Source organism: Marmota marmota, unplaced genomic scaffold (assembly GCF_001458135.2).
Source record: "Marmota marmota marmota unplaced genomic scaffold, marMar, whole genome shotgun sequence".
NCBI classification, from domain to species: Eukaryota; Metazoa; Chordata; class Mammalia; order Rodentia; family Sciuridae; genus Marmota; species Marmota marmota.
This window is the reverse complement of record NW_025999942.1, coordinates 521,352-538,154: the sequence shown is the minus strand read 5'-3', so window position 1 is coordinate 538,154 and position 16,803 is coordinate 521,352. Positions and strand designations below refer to the sequence as shown.

At 36.4% G+C, this 16,803-nt stretch overlaps 1 protein-coding gene across 10 annotated transcripts; it reads right to left on the bottom strand.

Moving 5' to 3' along the window:
* Positions 1 to 6,865: 6,865 nt before the first annotated feature.
* On the bottom strand, positions 6,866 to 16,519 carry Rnf6 (ring finger protein 6). 10 transcript variants are annotated; one of them, XM_048801254.1, is made up of 6 exons: positions 16,197 to 16,519; positions 15,431 to 15,513; positions 14,472 to 14,599; positions 13,594 to 13,819; positions 12,684 to 12,779; positions 6,866 to 9,669 (listed from the first exon to the last, which is right to left on the bottom strand). In XM_048801254.1, the coding sequence occupies exons 3-6, from the start codon at positions 14,472 to 14,474 to the stop codon at positions 7,907 to 7,909; spliced, it is 2,088 nt and encodes a 695-aa protein (XP_048657211.1). In that variant the 5' UTR covers positions 14,475 to 14,599; positions 15,431 to 15,513; positions 16,197 to 16,519; the 3' UTR covers positions 6,866 to 7,906. The 10 variants fall into 10 exon arrangements, with proteins under 10 accessions (XP_048657211.1, XP_048657214.1, XP_048657213.1 ...); XM_048801257.1 differs by having other exon boundaries at positions 13,594 to 13,804; XM_048801256.1 differs by lacking the exon at positions 16,197 to 16,519 and adding an exon at positions 15,976 to 16,098.
* Between the last annotated feature and the right edge of the window lie 284 nt (positions 16,520 to 16,803).

The window sequence follows — 16,803 nt, the reverse complement described above, 5'->3', positions numbered from 1 at the left end:
TTGCTAATACCAGCACACAAACAACTTTGCTATCACTCACAGGATGAACACTCTTTAAAATTAAATCTAAATCCTCTTTCTTTGCCAAACAAAAGTCAGAACACAGTTAATGGTGAGACACATCCACTATTATTCTGTAATGGGTTAACAAGGCCCTGGCAGTCACCAGGCCCCTTTCCCAATCTTGCTTTCTCCCCACACATGGTTAGCCTGGCTGTAGGTCCTTTAGCACAGAGTGGGAAGGTTCCTCCCCTACTGGCTGGAAACTTAGCAAAGAGATTAGATGGAATCAATGAGAGACAAGACAGATCATACACAACCAAAGCCACTGTTTGCCAGGCAGAGAGGCCAGAGTCAGAGATTTCAACCTTGGTATACCCGTGGTGGCAGGTAGACACAATGTGTTCAGTAGGAGGATAAAGACAGGCAAATTTGAAATTGGAAAAAGGCAAGCTTCACAGTCTCAAGCACTCTCATTCAAGATAAACTCTTAAATTATTTCTTCAGGCCAGGCGCATTGGCACATGCCTGTAATCCCAGTGACTCAGGAAACTGAGATGGGAGGATCAGAAGTTCAAGGCCAACCTCAGCAACTTAGCAAGGCCCTTTGTAACTTATGAAAACCCTGTCTCAAAACAGAAAAAAGACTGGGGATGTAGCTCAGCTGTAAAGCACCCTTGGGTTCAATCCCCAGTATAAAACAAAAACAAAAAAAAAAGATGTATTTCTCAAATTTTACATCATTCTATTTGTTAATTTGCAGGACTATTAGATTTTTCTGCTTTTGCTGAACTTGAATAGTGTTTACATAACCTTGTGGGTTATACAAATTTTTGTGGGCTGGTCTGGGAGATTTTCCTCTATTACCTCAAACCACAGGCATGGTATTATTTCTATTATAACAGGTTGAATGTTCCTAGTTTATTTTAGTGTTTCAAGTCACTGTAATAAAGGCCTTAAAAACACATTCTTACAAAAAAAATCTTACAAGGTTCTAATGTATAAGCTAGCTGTAAGCAGAGTCTACATATATACTGAAACTCCTATGCATTTACTCATTAAAAGTATATTTTGTGACCTAGTAATGTACATAGCATTGTGGTGAGGATAACTTCAAAGAATTCACAGTTTCTTGTAGAAGACAAAGTAAGACAAAATTCATATGGGAACACTGGGGGACCACAGTGTGATTTTCATGACCCTCAATACTTTTGAGTCCTTTTCCCCTTAAAAAATATTAAAAAATTATATATTACAACTGTGCCTATATTCAGATAAATAGAATCCAAGCTGTATTATATTCTCTTTAGATATGTAACTAGTTTTAAAAGAAATTAAAACATTTCATGGACCCTCTATATATTATAGGCTCTGGGTACTACACTTACTATGCCCAATAGATAAGTCGACCCTGGAGATGAGGATTTGCAGAAGTGATACTTGAGAAAAGGATTATTACCAGAAAAGAGGGGAAAGATCATTTTAGGAAGAGAAGACATGGACAAAATCTTAAACTTATGAATGTTAAGGTAAGAGGTCCCATGAGGGACCCTAATTGGTAAAAATGAGTTTGGAAAAGGTAGGCAGAAGCCAAAATATGAAGAATCTTGTCTGCTATTCTAAGAACAATGAGGAATTGATAGAGATATCTGTGGAGTGACATGTCCAAATCTGTCTTACAGAGAGATTACACTGGAGCCACTGGAAAGAGGATGTGCTTAAGAGACAAAGGTGGGCTGGGGCTGTGACTCAGTGGTAGAGCACTTGCCTAGCATATGTGAGGCACTGGGTTTGATTCTCAGCACCACATAAAAATAAATAAAATAAAGGTCAAGCTAAAAAAATTTTTTTAAATTTTAAAAAAGAGAGACAATGGCAAGAATTTATATAATGATGACAGCCTTAAATCAGACAGTGTTAACAAAAATGATAAAAATTCCAAAGGACACAGGTGATCAATGAGATAAGGAGGAAGGAGGCAGAAGCCTGGGTTCTAGTACTTGACTACCCATCCAATATACAACAAATCATCCAACTCAGATATGGGAAGCAGCTACTGTCTGCAATATTTCTCCAGATCATTCTCATATTCATCCCATTAGACCAATTCTTCCAGACCTTTTGATCTCACCTTTAATCCCTCCTGTCCTGATATCCTATTTAAATTCATTTTTCCCCTTTTAAGGCTTATCAGTGTTTGGTCACAATTTTGTATTTGACCTTTGACTCTGCACTTAGTCATGAATATGAAGAACTCCTGTTGCTTATTCCGGCCCCTGGAACCTAGCCAATCCTACTTGACCTCCACATAGGTTGGGGGCAGTGTAGTTAAGTCCTTTCTGCTGTGAACTGGTGAATTTAGTAAAGGTACTGGCTGAGAGGGAAAAAGAAGGTGAGAAGCAGTGTGGAGAAAGATAGTTATTTCAATTCTGCATATATTAAATCCAAGCTTCTACAGGTATAGCCTAGACATTAACCAAAGCAATCACAATATGGTCCTAGAATTTAGGAGAATGCTCTGAGCTAGGAAGAGAGATGTGTGTAGCTAAAAAAAAATTTACACAGCAAGCTTTACCCTAGGCTTTGAAAGGCCTGCTTGCGAGGTTGGTCCTTGGCTGGCACATAGGAACTTTGGAGGAGTGTTTCCACCACTCCCCAACTTTTAAGTAGGTCCACTGTACCTAAACAGTGCAAACAATATGGTTTATGCTGACCACCTGCTTTCAGGGAGTCTGGAATTTTGGTACTTGCTAAGCAGAGGGTACCTCTGTGACTAGCCTCCAATAAAAAGCCTTGGGCACCAAGTCTGCAATGAGCTTTTCTAGTTGAGAACACTTCTTCTATATTGTCACAATTTGTGCTAGAGGAATTAAGTATGTCAAACTTGACTTTGTTGGGACGGGACTCTAGGAAGTTTGCCAGGCTTCCTCTAGACTTATTTTCATGAACCATTCCCCTTTGCTGATTATGCTTATATCCTTTCCCTGTAATAAATCCCAGCTATAAGTACAATGACACATGGATTCCTGAGTTCTAATAAATCTAATAAATCATCCAACCTGGGGGTAGTCTTAGAGACTCACAAAATGGAGATTTTGATTCTAATCAATTAGTTTTGGTAAAATCCATAAAAGACTAATCAATCTCATACTAACAGCAGGAATACCTACAACTCGGTGCTGGGAATAAAAATGTAATTGAACCTTTGCCAAGTTGCATGGTTGCAGTAGGCCGGCCAGATAACCTGATTCCAATTTTCTAAGAGTAAAAATATCATTTTGCCTGACCCTATAGACAAAAGTGAAGATTCCTAATTCCTATTGCAAAGTGCACTGTTCTGAAATCCAGTCAAAGAACAAAGGTGACAGTCAAGGGAAGAGTAAAAAAATGCTCCTAACTATGACAGAAGCAAAATCTACTTAATTAAGAGTTAGTATGGTAGAAAGATATTCCCTTAAAAAAAAAAAAACACGACAGCAGTTGCAACAAAGATGTTGTGAGGACCATGACTATTCTTTTACCAAATTAAGAACAGTACAAAATTTCTGGTGTTGGATATAAGACCCCAAATAAAATTTCTAGAGAACGAATGTTGTATGCTGTACAAAGGGCTTATGATTGATTGTTCAACAGTATGGCAGATCCTACAGCAAGCACTAACATCAACACTATAAGATGAAATCATTCACTAGCATCCCCTTGAAAGACTTCCCACTGTCGCTACCACCAGCATCAATAGGGAAACCTTCCCTTAGTGTCTTTCTGAAGGTAGCTCTAACTCAGGTACTAAGTCAGACAGGTTGGCTGGCCAAGCAATTTACTCTACATGCAGATAAGTTTGTCAAAGAGAGAATGCTTATGAGACTCACTATTTCTATTATTCATCTTGCTAAACTTGCTCAGCAACATATGATATTCATTCAATACCAGTAATCAGTGATCGCACTTCTTTCTCTTTTTTTGGTTTGATTCTTATTTCACATCACTAGTTCAGGTAGATAGAAACTTTTTTATTATTTATACCATAAATTGCAGGATGGTGAGGAATCATAATTAAACCTGACCAAATCCAAGCTAATAGAAGAATGGATGCCACCCAAAGAATCTGGACTCAAGAATGGCTAAATCATGCCACTTCACAACACAGATTTGCATTGTTTCTTGCTGGGAAAATGCAAACATGTTTGAAATTATACAAAAGACAGTTGGATTAGAATTAAACAGAGCATTTTACATTTAAATGTATGAGAAGGAGCAGTGTATAACACATCGGGCAGCTAAGAGGTTACTCTATCTTCAAATGATTTTCCAAAGGAAATGGGATAATACTACAAAAAAAAATTGGGGCCAATTCAATTTTCATATATTTAATACTCAAAGCAAAACTTGCTTAAAAATAATTATGAACCCACAATTATCATAAGGGCAAATATACTCAGGGACTAACATGTATACTGAGAACTCACAATCTGTCTCAAGAGACTGAGGAAAAATCACCATTGATATTCTTCACCATGTCCTTTGAAACACAGAATGATGTTCTCAATGATCTGGCTTCCTAGGAAATAATTTTTTTTTTTTTTTTTTGGCACCAGGAATTGAATCCAAGGAATGCCCTACCACTGAATTACATCCACAGGCCTTTTTGTTCGTTTCAGACAAGATGTCACTGAATTGCTGAGGCTGATCTCAAACTTGCAATCCTCCTGCTTCAGCCTTCCCAGATGCTGGGATTACAGGTGTGTGCCACAACGCCGGGCTAGGAAATTATTTTCTAACAGATGCTCACCAATTCTATACAAGATAAGGGGAAGATCTCAAATGAGCCTGCTGCCATTGCAAAAGAATACCTATTACCTCCTTCATGCAAAGGGCTGTTTCTACAGTTTTCTACTCCCCTGGCCAGAGATTATTCAAATGGAGAAATGCGACATTAAAAGTTTTATGCGGGAGTAAAATGCATTAAAAAAAAAAAGTCTCAGACTCATCTTATTAACTCTGGTCCTTAACACAGCATCTTTACAGGCCCCATTCCATCTCCTTTCTGGATACATCTTTATGATCCAGATTCTGTTTTATACCTTTCAGAAGTAATATTTCTCTCTTCTTTTATGAATAAGACAGGATTATTTGCTTATGGAAATCAGAGTAATTACAGAGATATGATATAACAAAGTTATAAAATTAGAAAGGAATCTTTAGGAAGAAGTAAATGAGAATGAAAATTTCCCGAGGCATTTCTGCTTCTCCAGAATGCCATGTAGTGGGAAAAGCACTAGTTTTGCAGGTAAATGATTGTGTGATAACTGTTTCTCTTTAAGTGTGCTAGTTACTATACTAAGTGGCAATAACACTTCAAGGATATCTTGGGAGGTTATGAATTCATGCTAGGTCCTAACAATGCTAGCTGAAAATAGAAAAATCTGGAAAACAAGAAAATAGGGTAAAAGGATGTACTTCCTTGGGAGAGCAGCTGAGAAGCTGGTAATCTCAAAATAGGAGTTTGCAAGACAGACACACTATAAAGAACAAGTTCTATGGACCCGACATGGAACATAATATATTCAAATGATGCATTTCAAACCATTTGTTCACTTCTATATTAGAACCACAAAGAATACAATCATTGCTAAATAGAAGCTACGAATAGATGAATGGGCCTTTGTATTTACAGCCTTGGTTTATTGGGAAATGAATGAATGTATTAAAGAGAACCCTTCTTTTTCTCAACTGGAATACCAATTTACTGATGCTTTAAGGTAATTTTTCCATATAGTACACTTCCTAGTTGTTTCAAGTGCATGTTTGAGACATCTTATCATGCTAGCAGCACTATTATATCTTCCTCTCCGACTGCCCCCCCTTCCTTATAGAGCTAAGGATCAAAACCAAGACTTCGTGCATGCTTTACCACTGAGCTACATCCCCCGTTCTACTGTATCATTTCTTGCAAAAGACTATGTCAAACAAAGAATAAATGTGTTTTTTTCCTTTATCCCTACTTTTTTTCATTGTCCAAGGAATACTCCATAGAACAATAAATGCTGGATTTAGGCTTCCATCATATTAGGTACACTGAAATTTGTGAGAGTGTATGAATTATTTACATATTTTTCTTAAAAAAAAAATGAGACAGGGTTTTTTTGGGGGACAGGGTCTCACTATGTTGCCCAGGCTGGTCTTCAACTCATATGCTTAAACCACACTCCTGTCAACCTCCCAAGTAGCTGGCACCACAAGTATACACCACCACACCTCTTAAACTGGCATACTTTGCAACTGATTTATATCATTGCCTTCTCCTCCACTCAGGTGGTTCTCTCTTCCTCTGTGAATATGATTATCTCTTCATACTACAGTAGGGATCAAATGCCTTTTTCCAAGAACATTTTCATACCCTTCTCTTTTCTTTCAGTTTCCACTGTCATCACCCTGTTAGGTAACTGATAATGATGATGACAACTGGTAATAAAAATGATAATGATGTCTTATTGCAATAGTTCTTTTATTGGTTTCTTTGCTTCTCATTTCTCTCCATTCCATTGTGTTCTATTTGCTGTAATAGAGCAATTCCTTCTGAAACATGAAAATGATCTCATCATTTGCCACTACAATCATCAAGGGACAAGTATAACCATCTAACACATTGTTCATAAGCAAACATGAAAGTAAGAACAGTAATTTATGTTATCAATTGATCTTTGACTTCTAAGAGCAAATACATCTTTTCCATGAAGACAGGGACTTCTGGCCATCTAGCACCTGAAGAATCCACAACACCTGCTTGGCACCCAGTAAGAAATAAATATTTGGAGGGTGAATAAGCTACAGTGAAGCATAGGAAAAAAATAATTCACATTCAGTCTTTGTTTTAATATTTATTGGTAGAAATAGATCTTCAATGCATACTTTGTGTTTATAGAAATTCTACATTCTCTTAAGGTTTCTTCTTGTTTTCTTTGGAGTTTTTTGACCTCCAGGTGAACTTAACATTTTATCTATGCATTTGATTCTTTATAATAGACTTTTTTAAAATCTAAATTTGAAAAAACCATGCATCTTGTATACCTTATACTTAATCCAAAGAATTATTTGCACTTCCAAAAAAGTCACAAAAAAGGCTGAACTCAAGTTAAATAATCTATATGACCTAAATTTTCCATGTCCCATTCCTGAATAAAAAATACTTGTTCAGTATTACATATTGCTTGCTATCTAGTAAGTCAGATTGTCAGAGACGCTTCAGTAAATTATCTTTACTTCAGAATTATATCTTAATCTTCTCAGAGATGATCTTGTCAATAGTAAACATTGTGCCATATGTAGTATTAGTCCAAAAAGCTTAAATAAGAATCAAACTTGTAGTTTTTAGACTGGACATTTTAATCTTAAAATTATATATCTATCTATATATATATACACACAAGGTATACTGTGTATTAAATTATCATTTCAAGTAACTTAAATATTTATATTTAGCAAACATTCAGCCAAACATTCTTTCAAAGGCTTAGACACCAATGTCTTGACTTAGCACTAAGCCTATGAAACTTGAAAATCCAAGAAATGTCTGCTGTAGTATTAACAATAAGACTGATTTTCAACTTACTGAATTGTGCAGATACAAAAGTGCTTAGCATGACAAAATTACCAAAATAAAAACATTTTAAAGGTTATTTGGTTCTAGCAATATTAACTATTCTGGACTTTTGGATAATTTAACATTCGCATTTTAAATTTCATATAAATTTCCTCTTTTTAACAAGTTAAAAAAGCACACAAAAAAATAGTTCAAACTATAATCTGTTATTTTTCATCCTGGTTAGCTCATCACAAATAACTCAACAAAAGAATGCTTCAATAGTCATCTCTATTAAAATACAATATTTGAATAGATCCCATCATTTCACCCATTATTTGCTATGCCGGATCCTAAAACAGGCTGCCGACAGATTGGACAAGTGCAATTCTCTGAGAGCCATCGGTCAATACAATGAATGTGAAATTCATGCATGCAAGGTAATTGCCTGAGCTTGTTTCCAGTTACATAGTCACTGATACAAACACTACAGATTTTACCTAGTTCACTATCAATACTATTATGCTCATAGTTCCGGGTGGAAAGATTGTCTATCTGCTCTTTGGTTAAACCACGTATTCGATCATCATCATCACCTTCATTTAGTAAAAAGAAATGAGCAAGGCGAAGAATAGGTAGTGTTCCAGTTTCAACTAAATTGTTTGAATTTCGCAACTGCCTGCCTCCTCTACTGTCACTGTTTTGAGTCTGAGGCTGGGTGGTCTCATTTTCAGCTTGCATTTCAGTGCTGTCTTCTTGGGCTTCCCTGGCTTGAGAGGAACCTTCACTGAGCTGGCTGTTTTCATTAACTGTACCTAAGTTACTCAGTTCTGAATGCATCTCTGGTAAATGCTGACCATTTCTCTGAATCTCTGACTCAGACTCAGCCTCCATTAAAGAACTTAATTCTCCAAACCCAGTCATGATCTGCCTTAAAATAGACTGAAGAGCCACTGAGGATGGCTCAACAAGCTCATTCTCAGAAATCCTCCAAAGAGGAACTGTTATGGTACTAACATAGGTTCGAATACCTGACCGCTCTAAACGAAAAATAGTTCGGCGAAAGCCCCCACTATTGCTTTCAACAGTGACTGTATTTTCTGCTAGCCCTACTCTAGAGCTGGTTCTATTTGCAATGCTATCCCGATCTCTATTTTCTTGAGGACGAATTCTCCTCACTTGAAGATCCAGTGTGATTGTTGGATGTCGTCGTACAGCAGTTGAGGATCTGCTGGATTCTTCTCCTTCTTCTACTGTTATTCTTGACACAAGTCTTGAATTAGAGAATGGGGCACTTACAGTACCTCTGCGTTCTCTATCTTGCTCTACAAAGACCCGAGTTATACCTCTCCTCCTCACAGACCTTCTAACTGTTTGCTGCAAAGGTCTACTTTCCCTTTGGGAATTATGATAAGCAGTGCCACTCTGTCTCTGAATTGGTGAACGGCTTCGACTGCTGAAAGCAGACCGTAATCTTATTGGCTCTAATCTTTGGTTTGTATTTCTCACTGTGACATTAGTTCTAGCTCCATTTTCCCAAATATGTGCTGCTCCAAATCTTTGCCCCTCCCTTTGCCTGAGTTCACTACCACCTGATTGGTTTGTGTGATTACTAAAATTAGCACGCGAAGCACTAGTTCTAGGAATGCCAACTGCCTGCCCAATTCTATTCCTTAACCTTCCCAGTGTTGAAAGTGATCCTTCAACTAAATTCTGCTCCCTTGAACCAAGCCTTGTCCTTGTAATGGTGGAACTATTACCACTGAAATCCATGGAGGTTTGGCTTCTTGTTCGCCTAGCCACAGGACTAGTTGATCTTTCTTGCCTATTGCTAGTACGATCCCTGCTAATATCTGAAAGTGGAATGCCTGAATAATCTTCTCCATTAATTTCAAATCCTCTATTCTCATGATTTATGTGGATTTCCAGACTAAACCGAAACTCTCCACTGTTTGGGTTTGTTCGACTCACAGCTCTCCAAGTTTGGTTCCCATTTTGTCCACTTCGAGTTGCATTTCCTGTGCGACGAAAGGTGTTCAACCATTCTAGCAGAGAATCTTCATTTGAACTTTCTCGAGGGACTTCTGAGTCTGGAAAGCAAATCAAATCAACTTCAGATCCAACTCCTAAAATCTGTCCTTAGAACTTTTTTAAAAGCTTATAAGAAAATTAGTTTGTACTGAAGAACATCTGTGAGTTTTAATGAAAGAAAAATGGCCAAAAAACAAAAACTATGAACTTCCTAAAAGTATATACTATAAGCATATTATAAAAATAGTAATACTGGGGGTGGGGTTGTGGCTCAGTGGTAGAGCACTTGCCTCACACAGGTGAGGCACTGGGTTCTAGCCTCAGCACCACATAAAAACAAATAAAATAAAGGTATTGTGTACATCTACAGCTAAAAATATTTTTAAAAATAGTAATACTATTTATGTAATTACAAAACTTCAAATACTATTTTTTCAAAGTTGGAGAAATTCCCATTCCTGCTTTCTGTTTGTGGCAAAATATTCAAATGAGAAATATATCCAATACCAAAAGTGTACATTTAAACTTTTTTACTTCATGTACTAATATTAATAAAATACATTGGCAAACTTTATGTAAAACTCATCCTGTTATCTGTGAAATCTTTCTTTTAAAGCCAACTAAATCAACATTTTTGCAACTAAATCAACATTTTTGCAACTAAGTATTTTTGTATCCTTAGGAATTTTATATCTCAGGAAGTGCCAAAAAACATACATTCAAGAAGAAATCTAGCTTTCCAAACATAATATTAGAACCACATTAGTTGTCTTTGTGTGAAACTGGAAGACTGTAGCAAATTACTGAAGTTCTCTATGGATGTATTCTTGTCTATAAATTAGAACTAACAATAGTATCAATCTCATGAGGTTATCATTAGGATAAAAATATATATTTTATTATATACAATGTATATAAAATTATTAGTATAATACCTGGCATACAAGAAGCACTCAATAAATGTCAGCTGTTATACATAATAAAATGCATTCTCGGGCTGGGGTTGTGGCTCAGTGGTAGAGCGCTCGCCTAGCATGCATGAGGCACTGGGTTCGATCCTCAGCACCACATAAATGTAAAATAAAGATATTGTGTCCACCTAAAACTAAAAAATAAATATAAAATAATAAAATAATAAAATAAAATGCATTCTCTATTCATTTAGAATGTAAGCTTCATGAAGATGAAGATTTTTTACTTATTTTAGTTACTGTTAAATCCTCAGCCTCCACAATAGTATGTGGTACCAAACTCCTAATTAATATTATTGAATAAATCAATTTAGAAATCATTGTGTCCCAGATAAGCTTTTTTTTTTTTTTAATATTTATTTTTTTTTTAATTTTCGGCAGACACAACATCTTTATTTGTATGTGGTGCTGAGGATCGAACCCAGGCCGCACGCATGGCAGGCGAGCGCGCTACCGCTTGAGCCACGTCCCCAGCCCCCCAGATAAGCTTTTTTGACAATAATATAGTCACTGTGCCACACTTACTTTTCCATTTGTTACCAGTAAATTATATAAAGCATAAAACTCAATGGCACACATTACCTTTACAGATTTCAACTTTAAAGTTTGTTCTACTAAAAAGTAGCTGTTAAATGAGATTTCTTAGGTTTATTTCATTACTTCAGTCTCTTTCATAAACATTTTTTAAATGTTGAAGCTAGAGGTATTAATAAACTGTTGGAGACAATAAAATAACTGGTAATCTTGGGCATATTCTAAAGATGATGAAGTATTTTACATTGAATGAGTATAGTTTTGAATAAAACATATTCAAAAGGCCAATATTAAAATTTCTATCAATGTGGTACTACTTACATATTAAATACAAAGGAGAAAATGGGTTAATATAAAATTTTCATTTCAGTCTGGAAAAGGATGTAATTAAAGGCAAGCAAACATTAATCATTCTAAATGTTACCTCCTTCTCTGATTAACTAGAATGTGTTAATGACAACATGTGTGGAAGAGGTCGCTAATTATCTACTAACTCTATCCTACTCTTCTTACATTGTAAACACATTGTGAATGGGCATATGACAGTCTGGCACTTAAGTGCCAGAGAAACTTAGCTGTGGTTGTGACTTAGCATGATCATACAAATGAAATCCTGGATTAGCAGGATACATCTTTCTGCAATAATGGAAACTTTCTGTATTTCTGCTGTCCAATACAGAAACCAGTAGCTGGTTTCTATGGGACTACAGAGTACAAAAATATGACTGAGGAACTTTATTTTAAATTTCATTTGATTTTAATTAATTTAAACTTAAATAGTCACATGTAGCTAGTTGTTACTGCACTGGATAGCAGAATTATAGAACAACTCAGCTAGCTGTGTGGGTCACAGGAAGATTTGTGGAGCAAAGTTTATCTTCATTCCTTGGGCTATTAGCATAAAAAAGAAACTACTATCTATTGAGCCATTCATTGCATTTTAAGGTTTTTGAATTTGTGGGGGTTTTTTACTAACTATAACTAATACAATGATTTTGGCATATGTGAAATTACTAACAATGAATATCTCTGGGGAGGGAAGTAAGAAATCAGGGTGTGCTTTTAATTCTATATGCTTGTCTTTAGTTTTTTTTTTTTTTTCTTTCTATCAGAACTTTTTTTTTATAAGAAGTTTTTATATTGTGGCTTAGTGTTTACTCAATAAAACAAAACAAACCAACAAATGAAATGAAAAAAGGTTTCCTAACTCTCAGAATTTCTGTATTATTCTGTACACTAGTTTTTAGAAGCTAAGCTTAGTTACATCACCATAGAAAAGGTAGTGTGTATGTTCTAATATTAAAAAGAACTGTGCTGGTAATTAATTGTATATTATTTCACATATATAAACTGCCTGAAGGCAATCTGTGTAAAACATCTTTTATTAATCTTCTGTCCCATACTGCCTAACCAGTCTTCTCTGCATGTAATACATAAATATTACCTGAATGAGTATCACATTAAAACTGAAAAATATTAAAAATAAACATATTATCCAGGATACAGTATTTTCATTTTGGCAACTACTCCAATCAAGCCTGTTATTTATGGAAAGAACTCCACAGTACCTCTGTTATTTGTCCCATTTCTCAAATCAGGCTGCGATGCTAGTTGTTCCTTCACTCCATCTAATCGTTGTTGTAGTTCTTCTGATGTTATTTCTCCTGAAACAATGAAAATTTGCTTTTTAAGAATTTTAAATTACCAGTTTTTATGAAAACTCATGCAGGTTAAGACCAATTTTTAGCAACCTCTAAAGACAATGTTCTATAAATTGAAAACAGTTAAAATTTTCAACTGACACAAATATATACCAATTTGGCTGTGTCTCATTTATTACTATTTTATTAAATTTTTTAAACTAAGATTTAATTTGAATAGTTAGTACTCAATTGATATATATAAGAACCTATAAGCTATAATTAAGTACATTTTTTTCCAGAGTTAAAAAGAAATTAAGAAAGGAGAGGTTCTCTAGAAAAAACTTCAAGTCTGTTTACTTGAATGTAAGTTACCCCAATACTTCATTATATGGGCTATCAACAATAAACATACATCATATAAATATATAAATTTCAGTTAGTTCATTTGTAAAAAATGTATGGACTTTTGGGGGGTTATCAATCTAGCTGAATACATAAATTATAACACCCCAAATGAGTTCAAATTGTATTTTAAATATTTTACTTGCATAAATATTACTTAAAATAAATAGGACTACATATGTTTTAAATTTTGCATTTGTATAATATGTCCAATATATCCAATAATCTCACCTACTTAAAAATACAGAAGCCACTGATTTTCTACTTTGTTATATTAAAAAGTTCTTAAAACTAACAAAAAATAAATAAAACAGTACACAGTGTTTTGGGAGAAGAAAGTATAGAGGAGGAAAAAAAAAAAAAACCTCTTCTTAGTTTGAAATTCCTCTTTCCAATGATGAAAATGGTGTCTCCTCTTTTACCCATTCCTTACCAGGAGTGCCTAAAAGATTATGATCTCTCATTAGTCGATAATCTTCGTCATTGAGTTCATTAATAAATTGATAATAGGCTTCTTCTCTATGGAGACGCTCTTGCTGCCATCTTCTCTCATTTTCACGATGATTATGGTCTTGAGATGAGGTTTCTTCACCACCGTCACCTGATCTGGATCTAGACTGATTCATCCTGAGAGTCCTGGCTTCCTGTTCAAATAATATCTACAAAATTCAAGGTGTTAGTTATAGACTACATATAGCCTTGCATTTTAAACTTATAGTTTTTTTATTTTTAAATTTTACCCCCTACTCAAATACTTCATTTGCCAAACCTTGCAGAAGGAACTTACATAAAAAATGAAAAACAATTGTTATAAGATAGTACACAACTGAACCTACCACTAAACTAAAGCCATTGTTTATTCAGACAGAATTTGAGTTCAGCACATATTTCTCATTTCTCATATCTGAATACAAAAGTGATGAATTTTTTTATCTCTTTAATTCTCTAATAAAGTTGGTCTAAAAGCCCCATTTATGTTCTAAATATCTGAGTAAAATTCGTGTTAACACACAAATTTTAGGTTTGAATTATGCATGTTCTTTACTTAATAAGCAAAATTTTAGGTTTGAACTATGCATGTTCTTTACTTAATAAGCAAAGGCATTTGGGAGGGGTATAGCTTACATTTATTTCAAACAAAGTGTTCCTTCCAAAGTAAGATTCATAAATGTAATATTACTCTCACCATTGTCACTGACATTTGTTGAGGTAAAAATAATTTAGCCTAATGTATCTACTGAACAGACTTGGAGTTGATCTCCCTTTCAAAACTAACAGGAAGACTTTAAAACCAAACAGGAAATAATATACCATGCATAGTTCTGAGGACCCTGAAGAGTGCAACAGAGCCTCTGTTTCCCCATATCCAGTCTCATCCCTCAGCCTGTAATGGTTAGTCCTTGGGATTTTTGAGTGCCAATTAAACTTCCAGGCTTTGCCTAAAAAAAAAATGCTATTTTTGGATTACATTTAATGTCATTCCTAAGAAACTTACTTTTAAACTATAAGGAAATTAAGGGAGAAAACTGTCTCATAAATATTTCATGATTTCTTAAGCATATCAATTTAGTAAATCAGTTATATAAAAGTTATCAGACTCACTTGAAGAAATTTTTAAAAATCCAGATGCCCAGATCTCATCCCCAATCCTTGATTAGAATTTTCCAAGGTAGGGCCTAGGTATATCATTAAGAGCCAATCTGAGTGTTCTGTGCATGAAAAAACTATTCCTTGACAATTACTGCTAGGTCACTAAGGAGTATGTAATGCAGCACCTGACCCAATACAGGCTTAAGCTTAAATGGCTAGGCTGCCAGGGAAACAACTGTTGCAATTCGACCTCTCAAAATGTAGCAGGTATTTATTAATAAGCAAGTTGCTTTAAGTTAGCCTACAAGTCTAAACTGCTGTAAGAGTTAACAACCATCTGATTTCACATGTATCTGTATATTAAATTACAAATTCAAGACTTTTTTTTTTTTACAGATGTAATGGTTATTACATCATCATCTAAATGAAAAATATGTTAGCACTATACAGTCAAATGCTAATTAACCACTAAAAACTCAGAATTTTCCAGTTCCAGAATTAACAGGATCATAACAGCAAAGAGAGAATCGTAGGTATTGCAATAAGATGAATTTTGTAATGAGCAATTTAAAAAGTTGAAACCTAACATAAAATCAAGCCACACTATTATTATTCAAAACCTAAGAGCTTCTCCTCAAAGATAATATTCTGGTACAATTAACCACAATTAAAGTGAATACCTTATTTTTCTTTCAACATGCTTTTAATATATGCAATGGTATCCATCCTTCAGCTGTTTGTGTCTTTTTTGAGAGCTGCCCATCTGAAGCAATAAAAAGAGAGTTGAATTATTCAGTAAGTTGTCCCTCTGAAGGCCAGGAACACCTGGTAGTTATCTCCCAACTCTGCTGCAAAGCTAAAGCAAATTCTCCAGTGGATTCTGTTATACAATCATCTAGAAAATTGGATCCCCATACAATTAGGTCATAAAAAAATCTCTCTCAAGGCCCTTTTTGCCCCACAACAAAATTTAGGCCTAGACTCCTACACTGTCACTGCTCCTGGGATTAGTCTCCTCCTCTCTCAAAGGCCTTCCTTCCAATCACGTTCCCATTCAGAGACAGCCAGGGTTAAGTGACTGCAGTTTACTTCTAAACCTTCACTTTCTTTCCACCCCCACCTTCAGTCCCGCTACTGGTTCTTTTCCTGGCCGTTGCAATGGAAGCTCGCGCCGGGGGACCGTCTCCACTAGAATAAACAAACTGGGCTCCGGGGCCCAACCAACCTCTTCTCAACCGAGCCTCAAGTAACGCTTCCCTTAGCGACCTAGATTCCCACAGGGAAGCAGGTGACAGACGGTGCATCTGAACCAATCACCAGCTAGAGAAGTTCATTGACAGACCATTAACCAATCGGGGAATAGGTGGGTGGCCCCAAGAATGGCCTGCTTCCCGCGGCGTCTCCAGGAAGTAGTGGTGGAATCCAGAGTATTCCCCCCAAGCCCACCTTTCTACGAACTGGGCGGCCGGTCTCCGGCCCAGAGAAAATTTTGCAATGGGTGGCTGTCTTCTCGAGAGTCAGAGGCCGTAGCTGGGAGCGGGAGGGACTGCCGCCGCGCCTCCAGAGGCCTCTGTGCTCTCTAATCGTCCACTGAGAGACGCCGGAAGTACGTCCCGCAGCTCGGGGTCGTCCAGCCGAAGGGGAAAATATGAAGAACGGTCGGTTTCAAGTCTTTTCACAGTCTCCCACCACCAGGCTGCCCACTCAGCGGAAGGGAGCAGCTCAGCTGCCGGGCCGCACGCAGCTCGCCGGTGCGTCTAGAAACTGTGTCCGGCGGGAGCCAACGTGCCTACGTATTGCGTTCCGCCCTTAACGCCGTTGTCACGGGACGTCTTTCCCGAGTCTGAATACCCGGCTGCTCTGCGCTCGTGGCATCGGCAGTAGCGCAGTTACACAGCCTTGTTTTCCCATTTGGGAAGTAACAGCCCTTCCTTTGAGCTTTGATGTCACTCATCTGCTGAGCCTGGCAAGAAAGTTGCAACCAACCATCTGTTCCTATTTCATTACTGTCCGGGGGTAATGTACTATAACCATCCTGGACCTTTCCCTGATT

What these genes read in the sequence shown, in the direction of transcription:
- Rnf6 (XM_048801254.1), bottom strand. An exon ending in TAATCTTTTAGGCACTCCTG is followed by an intron (nt 12,780 to 13,593) that starts GTAAGGAATGGG and finishes TCATTGTTTCAG; the next exon opens with GAGAAATAACATCAGAAGAA. An exon ending in AAATGGGACAAATAACAGAG is followed by an intron (nt 9,670 to 12,683) that starts GTACTGTGGAGT and finishes TTTGCTTTCCAG; the next exon opens with ACTCAGAAGTCCCTCGAGAA.